The sequence below is a fragment of the Lepidothrix coronata genome, unplaced genomic scaffold, assembly GCF_001604755.1.
Source record: "Lepidothrix coronata isolate B3197 unplaced genomic scaffold, Lepidothrix_coronata-1.0 Scaffold21, whole genome shotgun sequence".
In the NCBI taxonomy this organism is placed as follows: Eukaryota; Metazoa; Chordata; class Aves; order Passeriformes; family Pipridae; genus Lepidothrix; species Lepidothrix coronata.
The window spans coordinates 2,781,455-2,795,585 of NW_016690201.1; the positions used below are offsets into that span (position 1 = coordinate 2,781,455).

The 14,131-nt window shown below is 40.4% G+C and overlaps 1 protein-coding gene across 2 annotated transcripts; it reads left to right on the top strand.

The window, feature by feature from the left end:
• The first annotated feature begins 1,835 nt into the window (after window positions 1-1,835).
• On the top strand, window positions 1,836-13,555 carry CCT8 (chaperonin containing TCP1 subunit 8). Of its 2 annotated transcripts, XM_017807996.1 has the most exons (16): window positions 1,836-1,940; window positions 3,806-3,896; window positions 4,491-4,570; window positions 5,744-5,893; window positions 6,155-6,335; window positions 7,061-7,122; window positions 7,807-7,944; window positions 8,394-8,572; window positions 9,515-9,581; window positions 9,662-9,749; window positions 9,857-9,972; window positions 11,183-11,254; window positions 11,425-11,589; window positions 11,993-12,112; window positions 12,546-12,644; window positions 13,314-13,555. In XM_017807996.1, exons 1-15 carry the CDS (start codon window positions 1,881-1,883, stop codon window positions 12,636-12,638), a joined length of 1,662 nt encoding a protein of 553 aa, XP_017663485.1. In that variant the 5' UTR covers window positions 1,836-1,880; the 3' UTR covers window positions 12,639-12,644; window positions 13,314-13,555. The 2 variants fall into 2 exon arrangements, with proteins under 2 accessions (XP_017663485.1, XP_017663486.1); XM_017807997.1 differs by lacking the exon at window positions 12,546-12,644.
• The last annotated feature ends 576 nt before the right edge of the window (window positions 13,556-14,131 follow it).

Consider the following 14,131-nt stretch of genomic DNA (forward strand, 5'->3'; position numbering starts at 1 on the left):
TGACTGGGACCCCCAGGTCCCTTTCCATGATGCTGCCTGCTCTCCAGCATCTCATTCCCCAGTCTGTCTGTAAATCCAGGGCTGCCACATCCCAGGTGCAGAATCTGCGCTTGTCTTTGTTAAACTTCATACAAATATCTGGAGACAGCATAAGACACAGAAACACTGCTGCCCTGTCTCCGTCTCTCCTTGTGCCAGTGCAAAGTTTTGCACAGCTATGTAGTGAGCAGGAAAGCTGAAAGCTGGTCAGGCTGCTTTGGGGTTAGTCTTAATGCAGATCAGTTCCCTAATCTGATTCATCACATGGATGCACAAATATTTGACAAGAGAGGATTTGAGAGAAGAGGAAGGAGAATGCAGAGGTGAAACAAACAGCCTTAGATAGGTCTGGCTTTATGGCCACTGTCCCTGCTTAAAATAATGGACTTTGAGTGTAGAATTGCTGGGCAACACCAAATTCATGGTTGCAATATTATGAGCAGAAACACACAGGGGTAAATTTAATTCTCCAAGCAAAACCGACTCTTAGGAAGAATCCTAAACTGGTGAGAACTGAACAGCTGAAATGCTGAATGAGAAGAGTTGAGTCTTTCACTCCCAAGTGGCTTATTTTACTCAAGTGGAGTTGAGTTATTGAAAAGCACCATGCAATGCTGTGATAGTTACTACTGGCCTGAGTGAACTGACTTTGCTTTTTCTGTAGTTCCAACATTACACAAGTTAAATTTTCTGTATATAACTCACTTCAGAGACTAATTAAATAACAGCATTTTAATTATCAAAGAGTCAGTAAGGGAATGTCAGCTTCCTAGTCTGATGAATGCTCACAATTGTCATACAATAACAACCCTTTATTTAATTTCTGAGCTAACACTTACTACGGTTCTGATGAAACAAGTGCTTTGGAGAGATCATCCCTGAAAAATCAGAGAATATAGGTCAGAAGTTATGGAAAGATAAATATTCAGCCTTTCATGTTATGGAAAGATTGTAATGAATGTAAACTTGAGAAGTGTTTTTAATAGTAAAATCCCATTTCTTTATTATCCTACATACTATTTGTTGCCTTGATTTGTGGAATAACACTAAGCACTCAGGCTTTCACAACTCTGAAATAAATAATCAATGCCTCTCTCAAGTGTGTAATTATTGGCTTGTTGCACACCAGGTAATGAATTCGATTTTTGTGGACAACAATGGGGCAAGCGGGAATGGCTTCAAACTGAAAGTAAGTAGGTTTATATCAGATATTAAGAAGAAAGTCTTTACTGTGAGGGTGGTCAGGCACTGGCACAGGTTGTCTAGAGAAGCTCTGACTGCCCCATCCCTGGCAGTGTTCCAAGTTGAGGTTGGACGGAGCTCTGAGCAACCTGGTCTAGTGGAAAGTGTCCCTGCCCAGGGCAGGGGGGTTGGGACCAGGTGATCTTTAGGGTCCCTTCCAACTCAAACGGTCCTGTGGTTCTAGGATACTTATTTTTCCTATCTGTGCATTGCGCTTCCACTTGGACAAGTCAGATAAGAACTAAGCAAAACACTTGACTGGAATCTGCTAAGTTTTATGACCAGTGCTTGCCACTGGTGCCCAAGGAAGACTGCACTGCTTCTGGGACTTGTATTACAAAGTGTCCTGAGGAACGCCTTGGGAATGGTATGCTGAGCTCGACAAGGAAAGGAAGACTCGGAGGGAGCCGGCCCCAGCCCTGTATTGGCGGGCGCGCCTTTCCCGACGCTCTTCCCGCTACAGCGCCCGCCTTCCTCCCTCCCTGCGTCCCTCCCGCGCCGAGGGGCGGAAGGACGGCCCGGCCCGGCCCCGCCGCGCGCCTGCGCCGCCCCGCGCTCCCGCCGTGCCCTGCGCGCCGCGGCCCCGCAGCGGAGCAGAGATGGCGCTGCACGTCCCCAAGGCCCCGGGCTTCGCCCAGATGCTCAAGGAGGGGGCGAAGGTGAGATCATCTATGGATGGATGGATGGATGGATGGGTGAATGGAAGGGTGAGCGGGTGGGTGGGTGCAAGAGGAGTCTCAGGGCGGTGGCGCGGGGAAGGCGCTGGAGGGCCGGCGGGGCCCGGCAGTACCACGTGCCCCGCGGGGCGGGGGCCGGCGGTTCGCGCACTGCCCCCCGCCCGGCCCGGGCCCCCTCCGCGGTGGGGATGGGCTCCGGCGCGGCCCCGCGCTGCTGGAGGGTGGCGCCTGGCGCACGCAGCCTTCGAGAAAGCTCTGCCGGGCCCGGGGGGCCCGGGCGCCGATGCGCCCCTTCGAGCTGTGTGCCCCACTCGTGCCCGCGCGGTTTGGAGAGCTTTTACAGCAGCGTTCAGCCGGGCCCTGTCGTTGAAGCTGTTCAGAAGTGTCCGACTTGTTATAGAAACTGCTTGACTCTCCCTGCGTCTTTAAGAGAAGGACCTTTGTCAGCGCTGCAGATCAGTGCAATATTTTCCATATATTTTTTTTCCATAAATCCATATTCATTGTATTTAATGTTAGCATAATGAAGATTTTGGTGTTATGGAAGGACTGTGCCTTAATGAAGCAACAGCTTTCTTTGAAAAGAACAGAAAGCAGGCAGGTGTAGGTTTTTTTCTTCTTAATCACAGAATCAACCGAAGGCTTTGGATTGGAAGGGACCTTAAAGATCATTTAGCTTCCACCCCCCTGCCATTGGCAGGGATACCTTCCACTAGAGCAGGTTGCTCCAAATCCCATCCAGCCTGGCCAGGAACATTTCTAGGGAAGGGGCATCCACAGCTTCTCTGGGCAACCTGTGTCAGAACCTCACCATCCTCACAGGGAGGAATTTCTAACTGATGTTTAATCTAAACCTGCTTTCTTTCAGTGTGAAGCCATTCTCCCTTGTCCTGTGGGAGGCCCTTGTGGAAAGTCCCTCTTTCCAAGCAAGAGACTTCTATTAGAGGGAAAAAATAAGAAAATTTCTGTTTGCTGCTACTTAATAGGAAGAAGAGTGAGGTTAGCAGTTCTGAAAGCCCTCTGTGTTTCTTTTTAGAATCGTTGGAGTCAAATAATGGCATACTCAAGGGCAGGGGCAGAACAGGGAAACAAAGTGACCTTACTGCTGGTTCACTAAAGGAGAATTCAAGGCCTAAATAGCAAGAGCTGTCTTCTTCTGCAAAACAAAGGAGTCAGCTGGCATTCTGAGATGTTTTTGTATTTAGAGAGTAAACATTAGAGAGTACCTTTCTCTCTTATGGTCCACACAGTATGTTTTGTCCTACTCTTTCTTCTTTCTTAAGGCCCTTTCTGGGGATCCTGTCTTTTCTTAAGGTTTCAAAACTGAAGCCAGGCTGATCACAGCCTTAAACACAAATATTTTACTAATGATTCTTCTGAATTTTCAAAATGCGCATGTTTGAACACAGAACTGAGTTAAATGATTTTTGTGGAATACAGAACTGTGAATAAAAAAGCACGTACAAAAATCTCTGCTAACAAAAACCCCCTTACCCCTCTCCAGTCTTGTCTTGGTTGTTTTCTGTTTTCCTTTGTCATGTCACAAACTTTTTTGGAAGACTGGGAGGGTGCAAACTGTATTGAAAGTTGAGTCACTGTTCAGATTTTCTGTTCAGAAGCTTTTTGTGCCTGCTGAGCTGCCTAGTTGAGAAGGAGAAAAGTAGTTCTTTTCTCACCGTCTTTGGGTAAGGTTTGGTTTCCATTTAAACTGTAAGTGACATCAATTTAAATGAATAAAAAATTTTCAGGGTCTCACTAGATTGATGCTGCTTTGATGAGAAGTTACTAGCTCATGACTTTTTTTTTTTTTGTTAGCCTAATTCTGATCAGATCATTTTTCTGTTTAGCATTATTCAGGACTAGAAGAAGCTGTCTATAGGAACATCCAGGCGTGCAAAGAACTTGCTCAGACCACCCGTACAGCTTATGGACCAAATGGTAAATAATTCCTAAAATTGTTGCCACTTTTTTGAGACAAATATTGTGTTTGGAGACTAAACATACCTTGACAAAGAAGCAGCTGTTTGTTTCTTGAGGAAACACACTGGAATTGCTGTAGAACTGTAAATATATCCTTGTGACTGTATAAATCAGATTTTGTTTTGTTAGCTCTTAAGTGCAGTGTATCTGCCTTTGCCGTGTTTTTGTAGCAGTTACTGTGTTCTCTTTGCTGCCCTACTGCCATATGAAAGAGCACAAAAACTAAAGGAAAGATGATAACATGGCAGATAGTGAACTTAACCATAACCATGGCCAGTCAGATATACGAAAACAAACTGCGTTCTCCTGGATTGGTTAATTAAATAACATGCTAGTATTTCTGAAGAGAGAACTGCTTATTCAGAAATTATTGGTTTTTCCTTCATGTAACACATTTCCAAGTGTTATTTTGAAAAATATTTTAAGTTCTTAAATTATAAATAGGGCCAACATTTTAATATGCAGAATATACCTGAAAGTTTTAAAACTGTCTGCGTAAAAAATACTTGCATAACGAATTATTTTTAAATTTTTTTTTGTTTCCCTCATTAGGAATGAACAAAATGGTTATCAATCATCTGGAGAAGCTTTTTGTAACAAATGATGCTGCTACTATCCTGAGAGAGCTGGAAGTAAGTTTTCTTGCTTCAGAAGATGTCAGCTGTGAACTGGTGTTTCTGTTCATGGGTTGCTATGATTCTGACTGTCAATAGGGAAATGCATGTCACTGTGGCAGATTATTTACATCTGCCACTTTGTAAATAATTTACCTTTTTCACTGAATTTGAGATCCACAGTGAGGAATGTAACTCTGTAAAGCAGCATTAAATAGTTGTAGGAGAAGCTTAATAATTCCCTCCTTTTCCCCAAACCACTGTGTAGACTTAGAAGAGGGTATGTCTAGAAATACAGTGTTCTGGAAAAGTCTGAATGAAATAGTTGTTGTGTGTTAATCTCCCAGTGTTGTTGGTTGCCGTGTTCTCCTGTCTGCTTAGAATCCATCAGGAGAATTTAAGAAGCTGTGGGTATAGCAGCATCCTCCTGTAAATACTGTGAAAGCATAAAAAGGCTGTTCTGTCCTAACTTTTCCTCGTACTATCAAATTCGTATTTGTGACACAGCACAAATATTTTACTGAATTCTATACTTACTGACAGAAACTGTGTAAATATTAAGTATTTCCTTACTGAATGCGTTGTGTTAGTGTTCAGTATGAATAGAATAACTGGAAGTCTCAGTTCTGTTTTTAAAAAATAATCTGCGTACTAGTGACCTTATCTGATGAGTTTTGCATGTTACTTTCTGGTATAAAATGACAACTGCTCTGATTTTATTCAAGAATACAGCGTTTTGTTGCATTTATTTGAAAGAAAGGGGAAGCAGCGCAATCTTTTAGTAGAAAAAAACCCCACTAAAATTAAGTTGTAATTTAGATGTCTGCTTTGTTACACATGAATTCAGCCTGAAGATCTAAACTCTAGAGTGCTTTCTTGTTGCAGAGCTTAGTTGTGAAGCCACTGCATCCTGTAAAAATAGCACAGAACCAGTATCAAAGATGTATGATTTATGTTGTAGGAGCAACGTTCAGTTCTCTGATTTTGTTTTAATATAAGTTTGTACTTTTTCTTATTAGGGAAGTCAGCCAATTAAGGAAATCTGTGCTGCTTTCTTTTCCAATTTTGTGTGTTCTTAGTATCTCTAGATACAATTTGAAATAAGAGAGCTTATACTGGATGTGCAGAAAAGCCTGGACCTGCATTCTTAGGTGGGATATTAGTAACCAAGGTGTATACCTTCTTTTAAAGGTCCAGCATCCTGCAGCAAAAATGCTTGTTATGGCTTCCCACATGCAAGAACAAGAAGTTGGAGATGGAACAAATTTTGTCCTTGTTTTTGCTGGAGTTCTTCTGGAGTTAGCAGAAGACCTTCTGAGGATGGGGTTATCTGTCTCAGAGGCAAGTTGTATTGTTGCAATTCACACAGCTTGAATCTAGATTACCACTGGTCAGTATTTCTAGGCTGTAATATTGTGAGTCACCTGCTTTCTTCTAAACTAATTTTTTTAGATAAAGATGTTTGAAGGAGAACTGTTTTGCTGCTTGTGATTGCTAGCTTCCCTTGAAAACTTCTGCATTTGCTGATGTTCTGTGACTGTTTGAAAAGGAGAGAAAAGCTGTATGAAGCAATGTAGTGAATATTTATTGTTTGATGCACAGGTGATTGAAGGATATGAAAAGGCTTGCAAGAAAGCCCTAGAAATTCTTCCAGACTTGGTGTGCTGTTCTGCAAAGAACCTTCGAGATGTTGAAGAAGTGGCATCTTTGTTGCACACTTCAGTGATGAGCAAACAATATGGCAATGAACGTTTCTTGGCAAAGCTTATTGCTCAGGCCTGTGGTAAGTGGACAAGAACAGATGTGTGCATGCATCTAAAAATCTGGGTAGGTTTGCTTATGGTCGTTACAGCTGCATGTAAGACAGAAAGTATGGTTAGTCTAACAGGTTGAATTGGGTGGAATGCTTTAGCCTCTGGAATAGGGCTAACCTTTCTCCTGTTTAACTCTTCATTGGCATTGTGGCTCAGAAAAGGTTTGTGTTTCCTACTAAACGTTTATAGAAATAGCTTTGTGGTCTTTTTAATGCAGAAACCCCTCTTTCTCCCTCTTTTTTTATAATTAGGAAGATGTATTGCTCTTCAGATAAGCTGTTAGTGGTCTTAGCCACAGAACAGTGGAAGCAACACGGTAGTTCTGTTGAGTTGTTCTTCCTCTTTAGATTTTCAAGAAAAAGCCTTCATGTTTAGTTCCAGTGTTTTCTCAAATATTTATAGTCAGGCTTTTCTCTTGAATGTACATGTATGAATCAGTATTTGAACTCAGTTACTGAGCAGCTTGAATAAGTGTTGTTTATTGATTACTACATTGTAAAAAACCAAAGTTTCTGTTTCTCTTGATGCCAGTTGTTAGCAGGTGATAATTGTCTTGAATTTAGGTAGGCATCTTGAACCGTTGAAATTTAGTACTTCAGAAAAATTCCAGGGATTTTTAATGATGCCATTGCTCTACTTTATTCATTAAGCAGCACGAATTAATTCTTTTTTTTTTTTTTTTTTTCCCGAACAGTTTCCATTCTTCCTGATTCTGGTCATTTCAACGTTGATAATATCAGGGTGTGCAAAATTGTGGTAAGTTTGAAGTAGCTAGCTTTACTGTATTATTAACTGTACACAGTTTAATGAAGGTTAATCTCTGAACTTTGAAAGAGCCTTTTCTTTTTTAATTTCTGTTGTGTTGTGGCATGCATAGTAGATTTTGAAAATGGGTCTTTATTTTCCTTGTTTAGTGCCCAGTAGCAGCTTTCAGAAACAAAAATCATTGGTATTGAAAGTAATCTCAAATGGGGACAATGTAAGACAGTGTTTGTTGTTGCTGAATAAGATAAAATCTTATTTCTTTAAGCTGCAATGATAACTTAGTGTGTTACATCCAAATGATTGTAAGATCTGCTTTTCATGCAGTGTAGTGCAGCATTCTGAAAATATGATGTTCCCTCATTCACAGAATCATAGAATCACAGAATGGTTTGGGTTGGGAGAGACCTTAAATCCATCTAGGCCTCTGCCATGGGCAGGGACACCTTCCAGTATCCCAGGTTGCTCCAAGCCCTGTCCAACCTGGGCTAAAACACTTCCAGGGATGGGGCAGCCACAGCTTCTCTGGCAACCTGCTCTAGTGCCTCACCACCTTCACATTAAAGAATTTCTTCCTAATATTTAATCTAAACCTACTCTCAGTTTAAAGCCATTCTCCCTTGCCCTATTGCTACATGCCCTTGTAAAAAGTCTCAGATTCCATTTATTTCCTTTCAGGGTGCTGGTATTTCTGCTTCCTCAGTACTGCATGGCATGGTTTTTAAAAAAGAAACTGAAGGAGATGTTACTTCTGTCAAAGATGCAAAAATAGCCGTGTATTCCTGCCCTTTTGATGGGATGATAACTGAAACTAAGGTATGTTGAAGCTCAAAATAAGTTACCTCTCTAAAAATAAGAGCACATAAACATAGACTTTAATATTTATATTCTTGACACTTGGTGATTGAGATATTTTGGTTAATATTGATTTATTAGTTTAAAAAAGTTCACAGAAAATGCTTGAACCTAATTTTGCTTCACAGGGTTTTTGAGACTGGGGAAGTAATGTTGGTTTTTTTGGGTTATTTGAGCCAAACTGCATGCTTGAATGTCTGAACCTCAAGGTTGTCTAGAAATACCAGAATTGCCCCTTTGGTTCTTTTTTTTTTTTGACTTGTTTTACTTTGTTGCCTATGAAAGGTATCAGCATTACAAAATAAGATGACTTGAGGTTTATGGATAGGTTGGGAGACAGAATGGTTTGTCAGAGACTTGTAGGCCTGTGGTTTAGTGCTGAGTTGGTAACCGTGTATGTGTTTCACTAGGGCACCGTCCTCATAAAGAATGCTGAGGAGCTGATGAACTTCAGTAAAGGAGAAGAAAATCTTATGGATTTGCAAGTCAAAGCTATTGCTGACAGTGGTGCAAACGTAGTAGTAACGGGTGGCAAAGTGGCAGACATGGCTCTTCATTACGCCAATAAATACAACCTTATGTTAGTCAGGTAAGTACTAGAAGAGCATAAAAACGTTTGGTCTGCCAGATTTATGAAATGCACTCACCATCTTGTCGCTTAGCTCTCAAATGAATTACCAAAAAAATACTGCAGATTAGTTGTTTTTCTAGTGAGTCAAAATCTGACCTACAATTTGGTTGTTTCACAGCTTAAGTTTCTTGGTAGAATTTCATCTCCGTATGACAGCTAATGGAGGAGTAATTTGTGTATAGGGTAGTTATTGTGCTTGAAGTGTTTCTATAGCACACTGAAATCAAGAACATCAAAATTTCTAGATCTAGTAAAGAGGGATGTGACCTCAAAGGCATGTGAGACTATTCCATAATGTTTTCTCCTCGTCACAGTCTTCTTGTGATGATTTAGCAATGATGAGAATGCCTTCGTGCATCACTAATGTGTTTATAGATGGCAATTCTTAATAACTGTGTGTCTTTATTCTGTTTGTCTTCTTACTTATAAATAAAGCATATTTGTAGATCCTCAAAATGTAGTCTGCATAACATAAAGTCAGATTTACCAGCAGCAGCTCTCAACGTCTCACAAAGATAGGTGGTGCTTTGTTGAAAGCTGTAAATTTATTGGCGGTGTCCAAAACGTTTGCACTTCTGGAAATGGAATGTGGTTCTGTAATGTCTTGTATAACAAAGGATTATTACAGAGGCATTGTAAAGATCAATTCAAGTTTTTTGCATTAGAGGAGGAAGTTTGATAATTTCCATGTGTTTGAACCTCTTACTTGTTTTTAAATTCTTAGAAAATAGTCTTTGCACAGCATCACTGAAAGTAGATAATTATAACTCAAAAAAGTAGTTGAATGGATTTAATAACTTGATGCAGTGAATTTTGATCTTGTCACTGGTTTACACAATGCTGCTGAGTTAAGAGAATATTCTTATGTATTAATGTTGTTCTGGAAACTTGTTTTTAAAGATTGAACTCCAAGTGGGATCTGAGGAGACTCTGCAAAACTGTTGGTGCAACAGCCCTACCCAGACTGGTATGGACTTTTCAAATGAGGAGCAGGAGGGTGAGAAGTGATGAGCAGTTTCACCTCTTAACTCTTGTTTTTCTTTCCAGACTCCCCCTACTCTTGAAGAAATGGGTCACTGCAGCAGTGTGTATTTATCAGAGGTTGGGGATACACAAGTTGTTGTGTTTAAGCATGGTATGTATGTTCTGTAGAACTGCTAGCACTGCTCTTCTAGAAAGTGTGATGTTCGTATGCGTTTTATCTGTAAGAGAGTTAATTCAGTAATGCATATGTCTGAACAGAAAAGGAGGATGGTGCCATTTCCACTATCCTCATTCGTGGATCTACAGACAATCTGATGGATGACATAGAGAGAGCAGTGGACGATGGTGTCAATACTTTCAAAGTACTCACGAGGGTAAGTAGCGAGAACACGCAAGTTATCAAAAGTGAGCAGTGGATCAGTTTGAGGCAAGACTTGTGCCCGCTTTGTGCTCATTTGCTACAAAGGCTGTAGCAGGTATATATGTTACCTGCTTAGGAGCCTTCTGAAGTTGTAGAGAAGGCTGTGTTGTACTGAGGTGTAGAGGGCTCTCTAGAGAAGATTGCTGCCAACGCTGTTGTGAATATAGGATCCATAAAAGGTGGTGCTCAGCATGTACTGCACTCATTTTTTCCAGTAATGAGTGAGTGCTTGAAGGTAGATTAGTTTTGTCACTTTTTAATGACAGTCAGCTCTTTCTTGATTTACTCTCTAAATGTTTTGTAATGTTTTGTAATGAGACCAGGCACAGAAGAAAATCTAGATAGCTTTGTCATTCGAGATCAGGAGGAACTGATTGGTTGCAGACTAAATTTCTAATTCATTTGTATGAAGACATGCTTCCTCCACATGATACAGATATGCTTTTATGGAAAGAACTCAGTCGTACAGGTTTTTTTTTCTGAGCAGCTTTTGTGGACTTGGCTATTATTCTTTCTTTTTTTTTTTTTTTTTAATACATAGGATGTTTCTGTATTTACTTGTAAAAAGGCATGCAAAAATTGTTAAAACTGTTTGACCCTTAATCTCCTGTACACACCAAGACATGCACATTAATTTAGAGCACAGAAACACTGTGCGTTTATGATTGTCTCCAGGAGTTTTCCTGGCTTACAGGAATTTGTGATGATTACTTTTTGGTTTAAAAGACCAGAGTTAATAGGTAAATGCCTAATTTAAAATGAAAGAAAACAGAAACTCCCAACACCTTGTGATACCTGTTGACATATTAAACTTAGTGTACAGTGGATTGGTTTTCTGCATGATATTTCCCACCAAAATAATAGAAAAGATGAGAACATCTAGGAATGCTATTATTAGTTAGCCAAGAGTTGAAATTGTTTAAAAAAAGCCAAACAATCCCGGACACAAACCCCACTGCATTATTATTTTGCTTTTTATAAAATGAATGAGTAAATTCTGTTAGATTTCCCTTATAATGCACGTTTGTTCGGAAGCCGTTTCTTAGTAAGTCTGTGTGGAATGAAGTTCTGTTGCACTCCTGATGGAGTATAAAAGTTCTGAAAAGTAAAAATTAATAGATGCTTCAAGCACAAAAACTGTTTTGGTGTGGTCTTGTTCACAGGATAAACGTCTTGTTCCTGGAGGTGGTGCGACAGAGATCGAATTAGCCAAGCAGATCACATCTTACGGAGAGGTACAGCAAAGGGGCTTCTGCACTTCTCATTTTTTCACACCTCTTACAAAAAATACAAAAAATACTTCATACATATATATATGTGTGTGTATTAATAAAAAATGTAGGGGAAAATGCCATCCTGCCTTAAGGTTTTTGAAATGCTGACATGGTTTTCAACTTCACTTTAGACCTGTCCTGGGCTTGACCAATATGCCATCAAGAAGTTTGCTGAGGCATTTGAATCCATTCCTCGAGCACTGGCAGAAAACTCCGGAGTAAAAGCTAATGAGGTCATCTCCAAACTTTATGCTGTGCATCAGGAAGGGAAGAAAAATGTTGGATTTGATATCGAGGTAAATAGTCTCTCATGTTACTTGGTGCCCTGCAGCGCAGGATTATGTTTAAAAGTACTTCTATTGGAATGAAGTATTTATAGATTATTTTAAATCATTGGAAGCTCTGCATTGCACAGTCTGGAATAGTAACTTGTTAGAATTGAAATACTTAAGTGTTCTAATCAGCAAGCAGTTAAATTCAGCACAGTGTAGTGGCCCTGTAGGCCAGTAGGAGGGGAGGTGGGATACTGAACTAATGTGACTGCAAATAAGTCTTCAGTAATTATTGGTTTTGTCTTCCTGCCAATGGATTAGGAATGAAGGTTTTCTGAAGGGAGACGATGAGATCAGAGAAGTGATAATATCTTGCTAGGTAAAAGCCTGAGAAAGTTTTGAATGATGTTTTTCCCCCATCTGATAGGCTGAAGCTGCTGCAGTGAAGGATATGTTGGAAGCTGGTGTATTAGACACATATCTTGGAAAATTCTGGGGTATCAAGCTAGCTACAAATGCGGCAGTAACTGTCCTAAGGGTTGATCAGGTAAGCTTACAGTAATTTGGGTGCTGAATTGAAACCTTGCAGAACCCTCATGCAAAGCAGGTGAATCTTCTGGGAATGCAAGGTGTAAAAATTAATGGTACTTGAAAATGTGGTTTGTTTATTTCTTATAGTGAGGAAGTAATTTGTTCAACAGCTTGTAATCTGGAATGGTGCTGCTTCTATGGCGGTGCTATTAATGTTTGTTGGTTTTGAGTTTTGTTTTTTAAAGATTGGACAGTTGATACTTGCATTCAGAAAGTTGTCCTGACTTCTTTAGGAACAAGATGTAAGAGAAGAAACCTTCTCTTATGTATTGTTTTTACACGAAAATCCAATTTTTAGGAATAATAGAGGTTACAATCTTAATGATAAAAGTCTTTATTTATTTTGTGAAACTTTAGCAAAAATGTATTTGCATGTAAAATTTCTGTAGATTATTATGGCAAAAACAGCAGGCGGTCCAAAAGTCCCTAAGCAACAAGGACATTGGGATAAAGATGACTGGAAAGATGAGCCTGAAAAATAGTGTGCAGTAAGCTCTGTTTTCTCTAGCAGAGAGGTATCTGTGTGTGAGTGCATGCATGAGTTCATTGACCAGCACGTGGCAGGTTGTATCTGTGTTGATGACACATAACACTGCTGCCTTCTGCTGTGTGCTGATGGCTACACCCCGTGTTTGTGCCTTTGCAAATGAATTTTACTCCTAAACCCAAATTTTCATGGAAGGAATGACAAATGCAGTTTCACTTTTACCTTACTTGTCACTATAGCAAGTGCAGAGAAGGAGCCTTTAACATGGTAGGACTAATGGACTTCACAGTTTTAAAGTGTGATATTTAGATGTGATAATTCAGAACAATAGCTCTGATAATGCTGCTTTCTGTAGCATGCATCCTGTAAACTAGTCTGTTGCCGGTCTGTTCAAGCACTCACTTTCTGTAGACTAACTGGTCTGAATTTGCATGCAGAAATGAGGTAAAATACCTTTTTTATTGTATCAGGATTCAGCTTCTGCCTTTTTCAAGAAAAAATAACTAAGTTGTGAGTATATCGATTAGGTGGATAATAGTAATCACTGGCTTAGGCTCAGAGTAGGGAAACTGCATGAATTTAGTGAATGCTGACAGCATCAGTGGCTGTAAGAGTAGGGGAAGAGCCTGATTCTAACGTTAGCTTTTTCTATTTCTCTATTCTCTTCAAGATCATTATGGCAAAACCAGCTGGTGGCCCTAAACCTCCATCGGGAAAGAAAGACTGGGATGAAGACCAAAATGATTGAACAGTTTAACAGTATTTCTTAAGTGACATGATTATGTGAGGTTTTTAATATCCCAGTTGGAACCTGTTGCAATGTTTTGCTTTTGCCTTTAAGTTATGAACAGTGTACAATGGAGTGCAGAACTTCAAACACTTCAATAAACATACTCACTGTTAAAATGCTAACACTCAATTTTATTTGGACCTAGCATGACATGGTTGTTCCCAATCCATGAATGTGTAGGATGACTGTGTGTGGGTGTGGTGAGCTGACCTTGACTGGCTGCCTGACACCCTCTCCCAATGAGGAAGGAGACAACTTCTCAGGCTCTGAGATAAAGATTGGAGATCACATACCAGTGACTGTCACAGGCAAAACCGACTCAACATACAGGGACACCAAATGAGCATGCTGCAGGGAGCTCATAATCTGTACTTGTTGCAGTTCTTTGTGCTCTTATTTGTGCTCCTTAGCCAATACTTGAGTGTAAACAGTCAAATGAATACTGAAAGTGGGGCAGCAGGTCTGTGGTCCCTGCCTATAGTAGCCCCTCTGCTCTCGTGAGCCCCCCGCTGGCATAGGGCTTACAGTTCTGGTGCCCCCAACATCAGAAGGGCATAGAACTGTTAAAGCAAGTCCAGATGAGGGTGACCAAGTCAATAAGGGGACCAGAGAACCTCCCTTACAAAAAGGCTGAAAAAGTTGGGGCTGTTCAGCCTGGAGAAGAGAAGGTTGCATGGAGAACTCATAGCAACCTTTCA